The sequence below is a fragment of the Macaca mulatta genome, chromosome 8 (genome assembly GCF_049350105.2).
Source record: "Macaca mulatta isolate MMU2019108-1 chromosome 8, T2T-MMU8v2.0, whole genome shotgun sequence".
NCBI lineage: Eukaryota > Metazoa > Chordata > Mammalia > Primates > Cercopithecidae > Macaca > Macaca mulatta.
The window spans coordinates 154,339,076-154,355,456 of NC_133413.1; the positions used below are offsets into that span (position 1 = coordinate 154,339,076).

The 16,381-nt window shown below is 56.7% G+C and overlaps 1 protein-coding gene and 1 long non-coding RNA gene across 8 annotated transcripts in view; one reads left to right on the plus strand and one right to left on the minus strand.

The window, feature by feature from the left end:
• The window catches only part of PLEC (plectin), a 61,572-nt gene extending 45,322 nt beyond the window's left edge, over nucleotides 1–16,250 (minus strand). For 4 of the 7 annotated variants that reach the window (XM_077944338.1, XM_077944337.1, XM_077944350.1 and 1 more), the window contains exons 1-2: nucleotides 16,208–16,250; nucleotides 14,693–14,891 (exon numbers count right to left, since the gene is read on the minus strand). In XM_077944338.1, the coding sequence (XP_077800464.1) occupies nucleotides 14,693–14,885 (193 nt within the window). In that variant the 5' untranslated portion in view covers nucleotides 14,886–14,891; nucleotides 16,208–16,250. Of the gene's footprint in view, nucleotides 1–12,767; nucleotides 12,909–14,692; nucleotides 14,892–16,207 lie in introns of those variants that run through there. The other 3 variants (XM_077944345.1, XM_077944344.1, XM_028853103.2) reach the window with 1 other exon arrangement.
• On the plus strand, nucleotides 3,746–5,460 carry LOC144330912 (uncharacterized). The gene is made up of 2 exons (XR_013397552.1): nucleotides 3,746–4,454; nucleotides 4,719–5,460. It is a non-coding gene; the product is annotated as an uncharacterized LOC144330912 (long non-coding RNA).
• Nucleotides 16,251–16,381: the final 131 nt, after the last annotated feature.

Genomic DNA, 16,381 nt, shown 5'->3' on the forward strand with positions numbered 1-16,381 from the left:
AAAAGAACTTATAACAGTTTACATTCTTCCCTTCACTAAACTTTAAAAAAATAAAATAAAAATCGTGTTGGAATAGAAAATATTCACGTGACTCAAACACTGAGGGCAGAGAGAGGCAAGTCTCGCTCCCCCCTTCTCTCTGTCTCCCCCACCCCCCCCACACACACACTGTGAAAATCACTGTTAGCGGCTCGCTCCCCCCCTTCTCTCTGTCTCCCCCCACCACACACACACACTGTGTGAAAATCACTGTTAGCGGTTTCCTGTTTGTTTCTCCAGAATTTCTTTACAGAAAATCAAGCAAATACCATGTGATTCTTGGTTTTCTCTCTTTTAACACAAACGGTGAAATCTTCTGGGCACCATTCTGCCCCTGCTTTCCCACCCACCCCACGCTGGAGGCCTCCTGCTCTGCACGGGGACCGCGCCCACGTCTGGCCATGCAGAGTGGCATGTGCGGGCCCAGCCTCCGAGCACATGCAGGCCAGTGCCCGTCTTCTGTTCGGACACACACTGCATTTGCGGCTCTGACAGACGCTTTCTCTGGCCTGGTTCCCACAGCTTCACCAACAGAACCTAGATCCAGATTTGCGATTTTTGCCAATACGAAAGGTAAAAAATGGTATCTTGGTGTAAATTAAAGCTTAAATTTTGAAAAGCCCTTAACCCAGAAATTCCTTTTTTTTTTTTTTTTTTTTTTTTTGAGATGGAGTCTTGCTCATTGCCCAGGCTGGAGTGCAGTGGCGCGATCTCGGCTCACTGCAAGCTCCGCCTCCCGGGTTCACGCCATTCTGTCTCAGCCTCCCGAGTAGATGAGACTACAGGCGCCCGCCACCATGCCCGGCTAATTTTTTGTATTTTTAGCAGAGACGGGGTTTCACTGTGTCGAGCAGGATGGTCTCAATCTCCTGACCTTGTGATCCGCCCGCCTCGGCCTCCCAAAGTGCTGGGATTACAGGCGTGAGCCACCGCGCCCGGCCTCCTTTTTTTTTTTTTTTTTGAGACAGAGTCTTGCCCTGTCACCCAGGCTGGAGTGCAATGGCGCTCAGCTCGCCGCAACCTCCACCTCCCAGGTTCAAGTGATTCTCCTGCCTCAGCCTCCTGCGTAGCAAGGATTACAGGCGCTCGCCACCACACCCTGCTCATTTTTGTATTTTTAGGAGAGACGCGGTTTCACCATGTTGGTCAGGCTGGTCTCATACTCCTGACCTCGTAATCTGCCCAACTTGGCCTCCCAAAGTGCTGGGATTACAGGTGTGACCCACTGCACCTGGCCAGAAATTCCATTTTTAACAACAGCCATAGAGATGCACGATGACCCAGCTACAACACTGTTCACTGTAGCCATTTCTAATACAAAAATCCAAAATTAAGCTCAATGTCCTATGATAAAGGATCGATTGGTTAAATATGATATGGTTGCCATACAGGGGAATGCTGTATTGTAAATTAAAGTCACAGAGAGACGCCCAAGCTGTATCACTAAGTAAAAGAAGTTACATATGTCTAAAATACTTCATAACATTAAATCATGAAATTACAGGTAAATTAACACATACTAAAATACACTGTGCGTGCTTTTTTATTTTTTTTACTTTTTTTGAGACAGGGTCTTGCTCTGTAGCCCAGGCTCACTGCACTGTTGACATTCTGTGCTCAAAAGATCCTCCCACCTCAGGCTCCCAAAGTGCTGGGATTACAGGCACGTGCCACCACGCCCAGCCCACTGTGCACACTTTTTAAAACAATGACTATGGAACAAAAACATGTAAGTTCTACATTAACCAACTACTGAAGGATGGCTGGGTGGGTTCCATGGTGGCCACAAAAAATCTATGTCCATGTCCCTGGAGCTCATAAATGTGGCCTTATTTGGAAACAGGGTCTCTGCAGGTATAATTAAATAAAGGATCTTGAGATGAGATCATCTTGGATTACCTGGGCCCTAGATCCAAAAACAAGTGTCCTGAGATGAGGAGAGACACAGAGGCAGGGACTGGCATGAGCCAGCCACAGGTCAAGAGGCAGTGGAGTTGGAAGAGGCAGGCAGCCCTTCCTAGGCTCTTCCCGGTGCCTTCGGAGAAAGCGCCGACCTGCTGACACTGGGTTTTTGATTTTGGCCTCCGGAACAGTCAAAAGATAAATTTCTATTGTTTCAGAGTGCTTTGCTTGTGGTTCTTCCCCGTGGGAATCACAGGAAATCAACAGTGAGCAGGAGCAGGGTGCTACAGTGACAAATATCTGAAAATGTGGTTGTGGCTTTGGAATTGGGTAATAAACAGAAGCCGGGACATCTTGAGGCACACAGTAGAAAAAGCCTAGCCTGTCTGACCAGGCTGTTGGTAGAAATACGGGCATTAAAGGTGCTTGTGGTGAGGCCTTAGAAGGCAACGAGGAAAGTGGAGGAAAGGTGCTTCTTACACTGAAGCGAGACTTTGCCGAATTGTGTTCACTGTCGGCTCAACAGAACTCGTAAGCAATGAACTTGGATATTTAGCTGAAAAGATTTCCAAGCAAAGTGTAGAAGGTGTGGCTTGGCTTCTTCTTGCTGCTTATGGTAAAGTACAGGAAGAAAGAGATAAATTGGGCCAGGAGCAGTGGCTCACGCCTGTAATCCCAGCACTTTGGGAGGCCGAGACGGGCAGATCACGAGGTCAGGAGATCGAGACCATCCTGGCTAACACGGTGAAACCCCGTCTCTACTAAAAATACAAAAAAAAACTAGCTGGGCGTGGTGGCAGCCCCTGTATTCCCAGCTACATGGGAGGCTGAGGCAGGAGAATGGCGTGAACCCGGGGGGCGGAGCTTTCAGTGAGCAGAGATCACGCCACTGCACTCCAGCCTGGGCGACAGAGCGAGACTCCTCTCAAAAAATAAAAAATTAAAAAATTTTAAAAAAGAAAGAGATAAATTGAGGAAGGAACTGTTAAGCAAAAAGGAACCAGCATGGGTGATTTGGGATATCTGCAGCCTATTTAGATTGCAAGAGATGCTAATGTTGGGAGGTTCCCTGTTAGGAAAGTGTGTCCTGCAGAGAAAGCCATCTCTGCAGAGATGAGGTGTGTGATTCATGGGTCCATTCACTCATCTCAACAGAAGCCAGGAACAGAGACGAGATGATCCAGGGAGGATCCAAGTGAACCCTTCTCTCTAATGGCCTGACTCCCTGTGACATACAGGGGAGACCCAGAAGGTTTATGAGAATGTTGTACCAGCAGAAATACTGCCTGCTTGGATTGAAGGGGACAGAGACAGGATGAAATGAAGGAAGGTATTGGGCTTCTGAGTCTACAGGCAAGAAACAGGATGACAGACCCAGGCAACTGCAAACATGTGCTGTCCTTCGAGAAAAAGGAAGAACAACTCCAAGGTCAGAGCCTTAGGCCTAGAGGCAGAGGCTGGCAGAGCTGCAGGTGTGGGGGGCGGGGGGCACTGAGCCACAGAGGGGCATTCCCAGGCCTTGAAACCCCATGGAATTCACCCTGCTGGATTTCAGACTTGCTTGGGACTGGCAACCCCTTTATGCCTTTATATTTCTCCCTTTGGGAATGGCGAAGCCTAGTCTATGCGTAGTCCAACATTGCAGTTTGGAGGCATAAAACTTGCTTTCTAGTTTTACAAGTAAAAAGATGGAGAAAAATTTTGCCCCCATCTGGATCCTACCCAGAGCCTCACCAACACCTGATTTAGACACAACTTCAGTGATCATATTTGAGACTTCTGATTAAATGTTGTTCATCTTGTTTTTTTTTTTTTTTTTTTTTTTTTTTTTTTTAAGATAGGGTCTCATTCTGTCACCTGGGTTCAGCCTCCAGGGTTAAGCATCCTCCTACCTCTACCTCCTGAGCAGCTGGGACTACAGCCATGCACCACCACACCTGGTTAATTTTTATTTATTTGTTTATTTTTTGAGATTGAGTCTTGCTCTGTCACCCAGGCTGGAGTGCATTGGTGCAGTCTTGGCTCACTGCAACCTCTGCCTCTTGGGTTCAAGCCAGTCTCGTGCCTTATACACCTGAGTAGCTGGGATTATAGGTGTGCACCACCACGCCTGGCTGATTTTTGCATTTTTAGTAGAGACAAGGCTTCACCATGTTGGCCAGGCTGGTCTCCTGATCTCAGGTGATCCACCCACAGGCCTCCCAAAGGGCTGGGATTACAGGCGTGAGCCACTGCGCCTGGCTGGGCTGATGGAATTTTAGACTTAGAGTTGATGCTACAATAGGTTGAGACTTTGGGGCATGTTGGGATAAGAAACATTTATTTTGGAAGTGGGGCAGATATAAATTTTGAGGGGCCAGAGGATAGACTATAGTGGGTTGAATGAAGGTCCCCAAAAGATATGTCTATGAACAATTCCCTGGAACCCATAAATGGTATCTTATTTGGAAAAAGGGTCTTTGCAGGTGGAATTAAGACAAGGATCTTGAGATGAGATCGTCCTAGATTACCCAGTGGGGGGGCCTAAAGCCAAAGCCAAGTGTCTTATAAGAGATGGAAGAGAAGCCACAGGGAGAGGGCCACGTGAGGATGGAGGCCGACACTGGAGTGATGCGGCCACGAGCCCAGGCACCAATGGCCACCAGGAGCTGGAGAGGCCAGGAACAGAGTCCACCCTGGAGCCTCCGAGGGAGCGTGGCCCTGCCAACATCTTGATTTTGGACGTGTGGCCTCCAGAACTGTAAGAGAATACATTTCTGTTGCTTTAGGCCACCCAGTTTGTGGGCACGTTTGACAGCAGCCACAGGAACCTAAAACAGGGCACCTTCTTTGGGGGTATTTGTATTCTGTAAACGACCATGCATTCTTGTGGCCGTCACGACAGTGGCATCCAGCTGTGTCTCTTAGGCCTATCCTGTGCCTGCTCTGTTAGCTTCCCAGGTAGCCACTCATTTAGAAAGAAAGAAGAGAAAGAGATGCACTTTCAAAAGGTCAAAAGACACATTCATTTGAAAAACAGAGCAGAATAAAAATCATAAAAGCCACATCCAGAGACCCTGACTGCAGATACCACTTTCTGCTGCACCTGCAGACCCGCACTTTCAGCCCTGACCCAACCCACTCCCCCACCCACCCCCACCCCCCATCTGCCCTGGTGTGTCCCTGTGGATGGCCTTCCGTACCCTCACTGTCCCGCTTGGCCCCAGCCCGCCTGACACACCAGCCTGCCCAAGAGCACCCAGACTCAGACCAGCCACCCTGCTGCCATCCTGGGGCCTTCCTTTCCTGCAGCCCTGGCCCTGGGTCTGCCCCCACCCCGGGAGTCACACAGGGACACAAAGTGATCTGCATCCCATTCCTGTCTTGGGTCCCCTCTGCCTCCGGGAAGCGGCAGCAACAGTCCTGCCAAGAGCTGCCCACCGGCTGGGAGGACTCTTCTGCAGCTAACCAGGACCCAAACCTCCAAAGAGCAGAGGAAGAGAGGGAGGAAGGAGAGCAGGCCCTGCAGGCTGATGTCCCAAGTCCTACAGGATTCTGTCTTCCCAGCTGGCTCCCTGCTTCCACCATCTGAATGCGTGTTCCCAACTCCCCTTCCGCCTGGTCTGCCATCATGCCAGGCCACTGCCCCTACAGATGACCCGGCCCATGCCCCATTTTGGGTTCCTGACCTCATGACTCACAGTCCCCGCTCTCCCAGCCCTGCGTCTCCCTACCCACTGTGGGTCTGTGGGCATCAACCATGACCCAATGGTGGGAGATCTGGGCACCTGGCCCCACTAGCATCACCCTTCCCAGCCTCCTCCAGTCCCTTCTTGAGGTACCTGGCCCCTGGCCCTTCTGCTGCCAGCTCCTCTTGGGTTTCACTGGGGAAACTGAGGCCACAGGGCACCACTGCCCACACCTTCCCAACAGCCCAACCCAGGGAAAATCTCCAGGGCCCTCAGTGGCAAGCAGCAGTCTCGACTGGCCAATGACGATGTGTGGCTGGGTAAATGTGAGCAACCACTCAGTACTCACCCTGGGCCAGGAGATGCCCATGCCCCCTAAGGCCATGCAGGTCCCTCAGGCCAAGGCCCAGGGAACTCCTTCCCCAGGGAACTCGGGCCAGTGTCCAGCTGAGGCTGTGCCCTGCTGTGGCCTGGCCTCCATGTCACCACTCTGTCCTGGTGAGGGTTCTCCCTCCCTGCCACCCTGTTGGACCCACCATAGCCTGGCACCAGCATGGCCTCCTGAGCACTTCCCACATACCCCCAGCACCTCCAATCCGAAGACACCCCAAGCAGTCCCGCTGAGGTCCCCAACACCCCTCATCACCTGGTCCCAGCACCATCCAGGCCTCACCCTGCTCCCGACGTGGCCCTGCTTCCTCACGCTCCTCCCCGCTTCGCAGAGCCAGCAGGCCCCCATGGCTCTGCTGCACGGCTGCCCACGGCTCTGCTTCCCGACTGCCTGTTCTCATAGGCCCCTAAGCTCTGGAGGACCCCAGGCTCAGAGCTCTGGCCTGAGGCCTGCCCTAGTGATGGCCTCCCAGCCCGGCCTCCCCACCTCAGCCCGGCATTTCCTGCACCTCAGTGTCTGCACAGGCATTCCTATCTCACAGGCATCTCTGATTTTATGCACCCAAGGCTAAGTGCCGGCTCTTCCGCCCTCTCTGCCGCAGGCACATCCTCTCCACCCCAGGCTGCTCTCCACCTCCACAGCCATCACCCGGGTCTCCTCAGCCGCTCCTTGGGAGGCACCAGACCAGGATCTTGCAGGGGTCCAGCCAGCTCCAAGTCCACCTATCTCTCCCACCCAATGCTTGTTTCAAGCCACAGCTGCCACAGGACAGGGCTCAGCTCGGCTTGGGGGTACAGAAGTGCAGCAATGCACAGCCCCTGTGTCAGGAAGCTGGATTGGCAGAAGGGGAGATGTTTACAATCGTCCCTGTTAACCCACAAGCCCACAGCCAGACCCTATGAGCGTGACACCAAGCATGACATCGAGTCTCCTTGAACATCTCGGCCTCAGCCCCAAGCAAATTCCACAAAGATTAACGACAGAGATGTTTAAAAAAATGCACCAGTGCTGGAGGCAGCTCTTGGCAGATGTTTTTACAAAAGAAAGCCATTTTAAGCATAGCATAAAATCCAGAAATCAGAAAAGACTGGTGAATGTTAAAAATTGATACGGCTAAAGAAACCACAGACAGAATTAAACAAAAATAGATGCATGGTGTGAGACCCATCCACAGTGTGACCAGCTACTGGGGACACAGCGGGAACTTTCAAGGAGCTGAAAAGTTCTGTTCCATGAGATAGTGCTGATCACAAGCAACTTCCAAGTTTAAGCGAATACAATCGTCCCTCAGAATCAGCGAGGGATGGGTTCTAGACTCCCCATGGACACCAAAATCCACAGATGCTAAAGTCCCTGATGTAAAAAGGTGTAGTAGCCGGGCAGCAGCTCACCCTGTAATCCCAGTACTTTGGGAGGCCAAGGCAGAAGGATCCCTTGAACCTAGGAGGCTTTTTTTTTTTTTTTTAGAGATGGGGTCTCACTATGTTGCCCAGACTGGTCTCAAACTCCTATGCTCACGTGAGCAGCCCTGAAAGCATGATGGCAAGTCATAAAAGCCAGAAACAGGGCTGCATTCCATTTCCATGTGAACATAGGAGTTTAAGACCGGCCTGGCCAACAATGCTTTTGAATAGGCAATTCACAAAAGAAAAGGTGCAAATGGTCAACAAGTCTAGGAGATGTGCTCAGCTTAATTAATAATCAAAGAATTCAGGCCAGGCACGGTGGCTCATACCTGGAATCCCAGCACTGAGGCTGAGGCAGGTGGCTCACTTGAGGTCAGGAGTTCAAGACCAGCCTGGCCAACATGGGGAAACCCTATCCCTACTAAAAATACAAAAATTAGCCGGGTGTGGTGGCACACACCTGTAATCCCAGCTACTCGAGAGGCAGAGGCAGGAGAATTGCTTGAACCCAGGAGGCGGAGGTTGCAATGACCTGAGATCGTGCCACTGCAGTCCAGCCTGGGTGACAGAGCAAGACTTCATCTCAAAAAAAAAAAAAAAAGAAAACATTGGTGTAAAGTTTCATGACTTGGGTTAGACAATGGCTTCTTAAATATGACACCAAAAGCACAAGCAACCAAGGAAAAAAATAGATACTGGAGTCATAATAATTACAACAGACGTGCTTCAAAGGACACAATCAGCCAGGTGAGGTGGCTCACACTGTAATCCCATCATTGTGGAGGCTGAGGCCAGGAGTTTGAGACCAGCCTGGCCAATATGGCGAAACTCCATCTCTACTAAAAATACAAAAATTAGCCAGGTATGGTGGCAGACGCCTGTAGTCCCAGCTACTCGGGAGCCTGAGGCACAAGAGTCACTTGAACCTACTCCAGCCTGGGTGACAGAGCAAAACTCTGTCTCAAAAAAAAAAAAAAAAGACACCAGCAAGCAAATAAAAAAGCAAACCATAGAAACAGAAAATGTTTGCAAATCATATTTCTGATAAGGGACTGGGATCTAGAATATATAAAGAACACTTACAACTCAATAATACCAAAAGGCAAATTCTAAAATGGACAAAGGATTTAAATACACATTTCTCAAAAGATATAAAAAATGACCAACAATCACATCAAAGTGCTCAACGTCATTAGCCATCAGGAAATGCAAATCAAACCACAATGAGATTCCACTCGACACCCACTAGGATTAGATGTCTGCAATCAAAGAGTCAGATAATAACAAGTGTTGGTGAGGATGTGAGGAAATTGGAAACCTCGCACCCGGCTGTTACTGGGAATGAGGAATGGGGCGCCCACTTTAGGAAGCCATCTGGCAGTTCTTCAAATGGTTAAATATAGAATTACCGCACAGCTGAGCAATTCCACTCCTAGGTATCTACCCAACAGAAATAAAAAACATACGACCACCCAAAAATGTGTATGCAAACGTCCATGGCAGCCTTACTCATAACAGCCAGCCCACTATCCATCAACTGATAAACGCGTAAGTAAAAGTGGGCACTTCCACGCCACAGAACTGACTCCAGCGCGGGGCGGGTGAGGTGCTGATGGCGCAGCGACGTGAGCAGCCCTGAGAGTGTCCCGGCAAGTCGAAGAGGTCAGACCCAGGGCCAGTACAGGCCAGTACAGGCCAATCCATAACCACTGAAAGGAGAGCAGTGTTGCCAGGGGCTAGGTGACAAAATGTCCTGGAATTGACAGCTACCCAGCTCCCAATCTACTAAAACCACTGAATTGGACACTTCGAATGGGTGAATGTTATGGCATGTGAATGACCTCTCAATAAAGCTATTAAAAAATACTAATAATCAGCATAAGGTCAACCTAATCGGTACTGACATGAAAAGCCATTGGCTCCAGAGGAAATCTCAGTCTGAGCTCCCTGTGGAGGGGCGGCCAAATCCGCGTGTTCTCTCCCACCCTCTCCCGCGCAGCCGTCGCCGCAGCCGGGAGCCTGGGTCTCATCATTTTTCTTCGTATACTTCCACCCTGTTTGATTTTCTTCTTCTTCTTTTTTTTTTTTTTTTTGGAGCGTTTTACTTTTGACAGTAAACACCGACAAAAATTCCTCTCCAGTGAGCCCCAAATAACCTCCAGCCTGCCCTCTGCCAGCTGAGCACCAACCACTGCAGACGACGACGCCCTACGCCATCACCCACTCACCCGTGCAAACACCCTGCAGTGCTGGCTGAGGGCCTGGGGCCAGTGCCAGGGACACAGATAACCAAGCTCAGAGTCCAGGACAGGGGAGAGTGGGGACACATGAGGGGGCCAGGCACAATGGCACTGGGCAGGCCCGGGGCTGGCGAGGGGTCCTGAAGAGAGTGCAGGCCACAGGCTGGGCACATGCTCTGTGGGCACCGAACACACCCAGCCCCTCTCCAGGCCCACTTTTCCCCCAGACCAATGCAGGCCTCCCACCCCTGGCCCCTGCCCCACACCAACCCCATGCACTCACCAACAGTACTCACCCCAGCCTCCTTCTCACCCCTGCTGCCCCTCCAGGACCACCTCACAGCAGCCCTAAGCCCCACTCCCGGGCCTGCATTCATGCCCTGACCCTCCTTCTTTCTTCACTGACCGCCTCACCTCCACTCACCTGCATCACCACGACTCTCCCTTAGAACTGTCCCCGCCCTGCCTCACCCACCCCAGGTCTCTCTCCAGGCTGCCATGGGATGGCAGGACGGCCCAGCCTCTATGAGCTGTCACAGGCCAGGCTTGGGGGGCCGGGCGACTGGACACTTACTGGCAGCTGGGCCGACTGTCTAAGTCACCAGCCCACAGCCCTCAGCATGGAGGCCTCTCCCACAGGGCGCCCAGAGCTCTCCCACCACAGGCTGCAGTAGCCTCAGCCCCAGAGGAATCTGCCCTGGATGGGGGACAGGGAGAAGGGGGGGTGGTTGAGGGGCTCAGGCAGACAGGAAGTTGTTCTGGGCGGAGCAGTGGCCGACTGACTGTACAGGGAAGACCGGGGATTTCCAGGGGACAGCCAGGGAATGACGTGTCCAGGGGAGGGTCTGAGATGTTGTGGGGTGGGGGTGAAGGTCACCGGAGTGAGGGTCAGACAGGGAGCTGTCTCTGTGAGAGGGCAGAGTGAGGTGGAACCGGGGCAATGCCACAGAGGGGAGGAGGCCGGGAGGCCTAAGCCAGGGTACCTCCTCAGTGCAGGGATCAGCTGGGCAGGGGTCCCTGGGTGCAGGCCTGGCCTCCCTGCCTCCTCAGAACCACCAAATGCTGAGCTGGGCCCAGAACGGGCCTGCAGCTGCTTACCATGGAGGGACTTGGGTCTGCCTCGCTGTCACGGGTTGGGTGGCAAGGGGGGCCGTGCCCTCTCGCAGTCCCTCCACCCCAGGGACGGGAAGGGCCAAGGCTCCTGCCCTCTAGCAGGTCCAACGGGCTCATAGAGGTCAGGCCTGGAGAGGTGTAGGGCACACGGGCCACCTCTGAACTCCTGCACGCCCTCCTAAGCCTTGGCCCGTGGCTCCCAGACACAAGTACCAGCCCAGCCCCTCCCGTCCCCTTGTCGCAAGCCAGGAGCTAAGGGGACTTGGGGTGCCTGGTGGGCTCAAGGAGCCTCAGCACCTGCCTTGCTGTTTAGCCACTCTCAGGCCAGTGCCACACACATGCGGGCAGCTGCACGATCACATGACGACTCCACTTCAGGCAGGCACCCCAGCACCCCCTGCCCCTCACCAGCCTCCACAACCAAGCCCAGAAGGCAGACAATGGGCCAAGACTGCAAGTGTGTCCAACACCAATCCTGGCCTTCAGAGGAGCTGAGCTTGGGAGGGAGGGCCCTGAGATGGGATTCCAGCAACCTCCAGCCATCTGTCTGGCTCACCCCTGGATGAATCAGAAGTAGCCCCCACCCCAGGAGGTAAAGAAAAGACATCCCTGGGGCCAGGAAAGCCTCAGCACAATGCCCGGAACAGGCTAGGGCACCCTAGGCAGCCCAGCAACCCGACCAGACCAAGAACTCCAGGAGGAAACCATTCTGCACAGGTCCCGCACTTTGAACAGGTCAGCTCAGAAACAGCTGTCTTGGGGCTTGCCAGGAGGGCTGGAGCCAGGTGGGCGGCTGCTTCCCTGCCCTACACCCCAGCACCTTCCGGGTGCTCCCTCCAAGGCAGGGCTGGCCATACACAGCATGAGCAACAGACCGCCCCCTCAAGGCCTCCCCAGGGGTGCAGGAGTGTCTCCCCTCGCTCAGATGAACTAGTCACACAGGCAAAGGGGCTGGGCACAGCACTGTCAAAGAGAACCACAGCAGCACATCCACCCTGCCCCAGAGCCGTCCATGGAGGACGCCTGAAGGAGATGAGTTCAGGGCACCATGAAACCTACCCAGCTGGGCAAGGCTGTGGTGGAGAGCGGCACCACGGGGCCCCAGCAGAACCTCTCTCCCTGAGCTGCCCTTGGAGGCAGAGCCAGCAAAACCAGCCACGTGGAGCTGGAGCCTGCTCTGATCGGTTCTGCCTGGGGCCCCCACCACGACCTTCCCCAGCAGCTCAGTCCCTTGCCCCTAAGCCTCTGCAGGCGGAGAGCCAATGCTGTGTCCACAACCGCCTGGAGCTGGGCGACCCAGGCCGAGCCAGGCAGCTGGGTTGCAAGAATGGCAGGCGGGTGCCAAGGCCTGGGCAGGTCCAGGGGCTCCCTGTGAGCGTGGACTAGGGCAAGGGGGTCTGCCAAGGCACCAAACAGGAGGCACCAAACAGGTGGGCAGGCCACTCTGATGCTCCCCTAGTGAGGAAGGAGGGGCCACCATGACCCCTAGCCCACAGCTGTCCCCTAGGGAACAGAGAAGGGGTGTGTAGGGGGTGCCCTGCCAAGGAAGGGTGGCAGCCCAGGCCCTCACCAGTTTAGGGAGGTGAGGAGAGCCGGCAACTATGTGACCCATTGCCAGGCGGCACGGCCTCCCCTGTCCCATGCAGAGGTGTCCCAAAGGAGGGGCAGGGGATGGTTCAGCCTCGACCCATGTGTCTGCTGGCCACAGACACCGGATCCTGGCCCAGACAGCCGACCCCGACAAGCCCTGAGCGCCCCCACCCGCCCGAGACCCACCCCACCCACCCGGGCCGCGCGATGCCCTATTAAGGGCATGGCCGCGGGGGCTCAGCGGAGCGCGCCCGTCCCTTCCCTAGGCACTGGCGGCCGTGGGGGGCGATCCAGGCGGACGAGGCCGGCGGAGTGGCCACGCTCGGGCCGGCGATCGGACCGCCACCGTGGACAACAAGGTGCTGGGCGGCTGGGCTGTCAGGAGCGGCCGGCCCGGCAGCGGGGCGGGGGGTCGTACCTTTGTACTTCTCGCGCACCTCCTCGTAGGCCTGGATGAAGTCCTGCTCGTCGGGCTGCGGGCCAGGCGTCAGCAGAGCGGCCATGCCGGCGGCGCGGGGCGCGGGGCGCAGCGGAGCCTCCAGCACCCGGCGGCCACTCTGTCCCCGCGGCCGCGCGCGCCGCTTAAAGAGGCCGCCCCCGCCCCGCCCCCGCACCCAGGATGCCCCACGGGCGGGGCGGGGCCGGGGCCGCCGCGGCCGGACAGAGGGAGCCGCGTCTGGGCGCCTCCCGGCGGGCCGGTTCCGCGAGTTCCGAGTCCCGCACGCACACCCCTTCCCGTTCCCGCCCGGGTCGCGGCCGCCGACACCCGGAGTCCTCGGGTGGCCCCTGCCCAGAGGCGGCCCCGACTTGTCTGTTCCCCGCCGGGCCGGCGACCTTACTGCCTCCGAGATGCGCCCCTGCCCGCCCCCCACCTCGCTTCCCGCGTGCAGCTGAGAACTTTCCCATTGCAACACTGGAGACGACTGAGTCGGTATAAAGAACCCTTAAAACACCACACACAAGAAAAATTAAGTCCACATACAAGGACTGGAATAGCCCATTCACAGAAGGAAAAAATGCTCGGTGATAATTAAAACAGCTCTTTCCACCCATCAGATTGGCAAAGCTCCAGCTCTCCCCGCCTTCACCAATGTCGGCCACCGTGTCTGGGATGCCCCTGGCCGTGTTTTCTCCAAGCTTAATGCCACATGTCCTGTAACTGCAAGTCCCGCTTCCAGGAATCCGTCAGAGGTCCTAAGGAAACCGTCAGAGGACGCAGAGCCCCGGCGCGCGGAAGGTGCTTGCTGCGGGCACAGCCTTTGCAGTGAGTACCAAAGGCCACCACAGTCAGCCAGGGCCTCAGGACCCCCCACACTCCTCCACAACTGTAAAGGTGATGCCGAGGAAAGCCCAGGCGTGGGAACGACACAAGTGATTCCCTTCCAAGTGGGAAGAAAGTGACTTCTTTCTTTAAAGTCCGCGTGTGCTGTGAAAGGCCCTGAAGGTCATGCAGGTCGAACCAGACCCTAGGGCTGGGGCTGGGTCCAGGGCGGTGACCCTCTCCTTCCCTCTTTCCTGCTCCCACCAGCCCCGATTCCTGTCGCCTGCAACATCCCCCTAGGGCTCAGCACCTGGCCTTGCAGCCCTCTCCTGGCCTCCCGCAGGGGCCTCCCTTCCCTCCGGCTGGAACAGGTCAGGACTCTCCAGCTGAAGCCTAGAGAGCTACGGCTCCTCCCTCTCCTAGCACACCCTGCCCATGGCCTCCAGCTCTAGGTCACCCACTTCCCTCCTGCCCTACCCCTTCCCCAGGCCTCTCGCAGGTGCTTCCCATCCTGGAGGCTGGGGCTCCAGACAACCAGGTGTCCCCTCCCTGGATGGGGAGCTACTGGAAAGCAAGGCCGGATCCTAGCTCAGGAAGAGGCTGGGGCTCCAGACAACCAGGTGTCCCCTCCCTGGATGGGGAGCTACTGGAAAGCAAGGCCAGATCCTAGCTCAGGAAGAGGCTGGGGCTCCAGACAACCAGGCGTCCCCTCCCTATACACTGCTCCTGTACATGCCCACCTGGCCCCCATGGTGGCAGCCAAGACCGAGGGCCTTGTGGGCAGCTCTGCCCCAGGAGCCCAAAATATTATCCTTGTTGCATCTGGGCACTGGACCGTTTTAAAGTCAATGATGGACGCCGCAGCAAGAAGCCCAACCCCAGGTCTCATGAACCGCCTGGGCCGGCCCAGCAGGTGGCGCTGCGCCGCCTGCACTCACCTGGGATGCGCGAGGCCCTCCCTGACCCGCAGATCCCCCCGGGCCTCCCCCATCCAGTCCCAGCTCCAGCGCCTAGCACGCAGCGGGAACTCAGTCAACCTGCGTGTGCTAAGGCGGTGCACAGGCAAGGCCCTGCGCAGTTACCTGCGATGCGAATGACAGCCCGCTCCGCAGGGTCCAGCACACTCCCGTTGCTCCCAGCGCCACCCCCGCTGCGCCGGCTCCGCTGCGTTTTCCCAAGGTTCCAGGGCAGTGTGTCCCCGGGACTGGGCGAGCCACTGCTTCCATTGGAGACATCTTCGGGGACTGCCCGGACCTCAGCGTCCTCACCCGACATGGCCTCCTGGAGGGGAAGCAGGAGGGGTCACACCTCTGCCTGTTCAGGAGTGGACTCTGCACGCCGACCCACCCACCACCTTCTTAATCTAGACACTGACCCCGCCCCACTCACCCTCTCGCCTGGACACTGGCACCCACACCCCTCCTGCACCCTGCTGTACCCACATACTGACCCCCATGCTCTGGCCCCAGGCACTTACCCTCTCTCCATCCATGACTGCCTCGCCCCCTCCCGCCCATTCCTCAGACACCCACAGTGACCACCCCCCAGCCACTGGCCTCACCCTCCAGTCTATCACCAGGACACTGACCACCCTGGCCACCCCCACTCCCGCACATTGAGTGCCACTCTCCTCTCTTAGTCACCCACACCCTCCTACTCTGTCACCCAGGGGCTCAACCGGCACAGGACAGACCACCTTCCACCCTGTCCAGTGGAAGGCGAAAGGCGACTACCTTCACTCAGATGCGGGCCTCCACTGCCTCCATCCCAAACTGGACCCGCCTCTAACCCTCTAATCGTAGGCAGGCGAGGCCATCAAGGAACGCTGACCACTGCCCCCACCACTCCCCGGGTCATCAGGGAAGGACACCCAAGCCCTTCCCTGGACACCAGCAGTCCACCTCCAAGCTGTCTTGACCTCTAGGACTCCCCATCACGCCACCCCACCTCAGCCCGCAGTCCCACCTCCATCTCCGCAGCGAAGGCCTATAAATAGCTACAGCCGCAGCGGCGTGGGCCGCCGGAGCTCTGCTGCGGCGAGGCCGGGAGGGAGCCCAGGCAGCCGCTCCAGCAGCCCACCGTGGGGGCGCGTACACCTGCACGGCGGACGCAACCAGGGCGCACGCATACCCACGCGCCCACACTTCCCAGCCCCCGTCCCCAAGAGCACTGGCGTGCGAGAGGTGAATGGGACTCTGTCTCGGCGAGGGTGGGCTGGTGTGGGGGCACAATGTGGGCTCTGTGCCTCCGCCCTCAGGCCAAGGGCTAGGGAGGAGACAGCGGACACCGAGCAGGGGCCCGCCGCGCCCCGCCCCCACTGGCTCCTCCACGGGCCGCCCTGGTTGCAGTCCCCGGCCCAGAGCCCTGCGGTCAGCCGCGCCTCCCCAGCAGCCTTTCCTGCCCACACCCCGGGCACCGCCCGTCCAGTTCCGCAGTCTCGAGCGCGCAGGGAGATCCTGTCCTCTCGAGCGAGGGCAGGAGGGGGCGCGACGCAGCCCCCAGTTCCGTGTGGCCTGCGGCCGGAGACCCCCCCCGACCCCCACCCCGCAACGCCCGCACGCGGCGCGCCTCTCCATCCTGGCCGCGGTCTTACGTGCCTGGTGGCTCCGCTCGCTTCAGCTCTGCCGCCGCAGCCAGACTGCTGGGGCCGGGAGAACAGCGGAGGCGGCGCAGGCGGGGCGAACCCCGAGCCCCGCCCCAGCCCCCACCCAGAGCTGCACCGCGCGGGCCCGGAGGAGCGCGAGCGAACGCTGCCCGCGAGATCGGGCGCC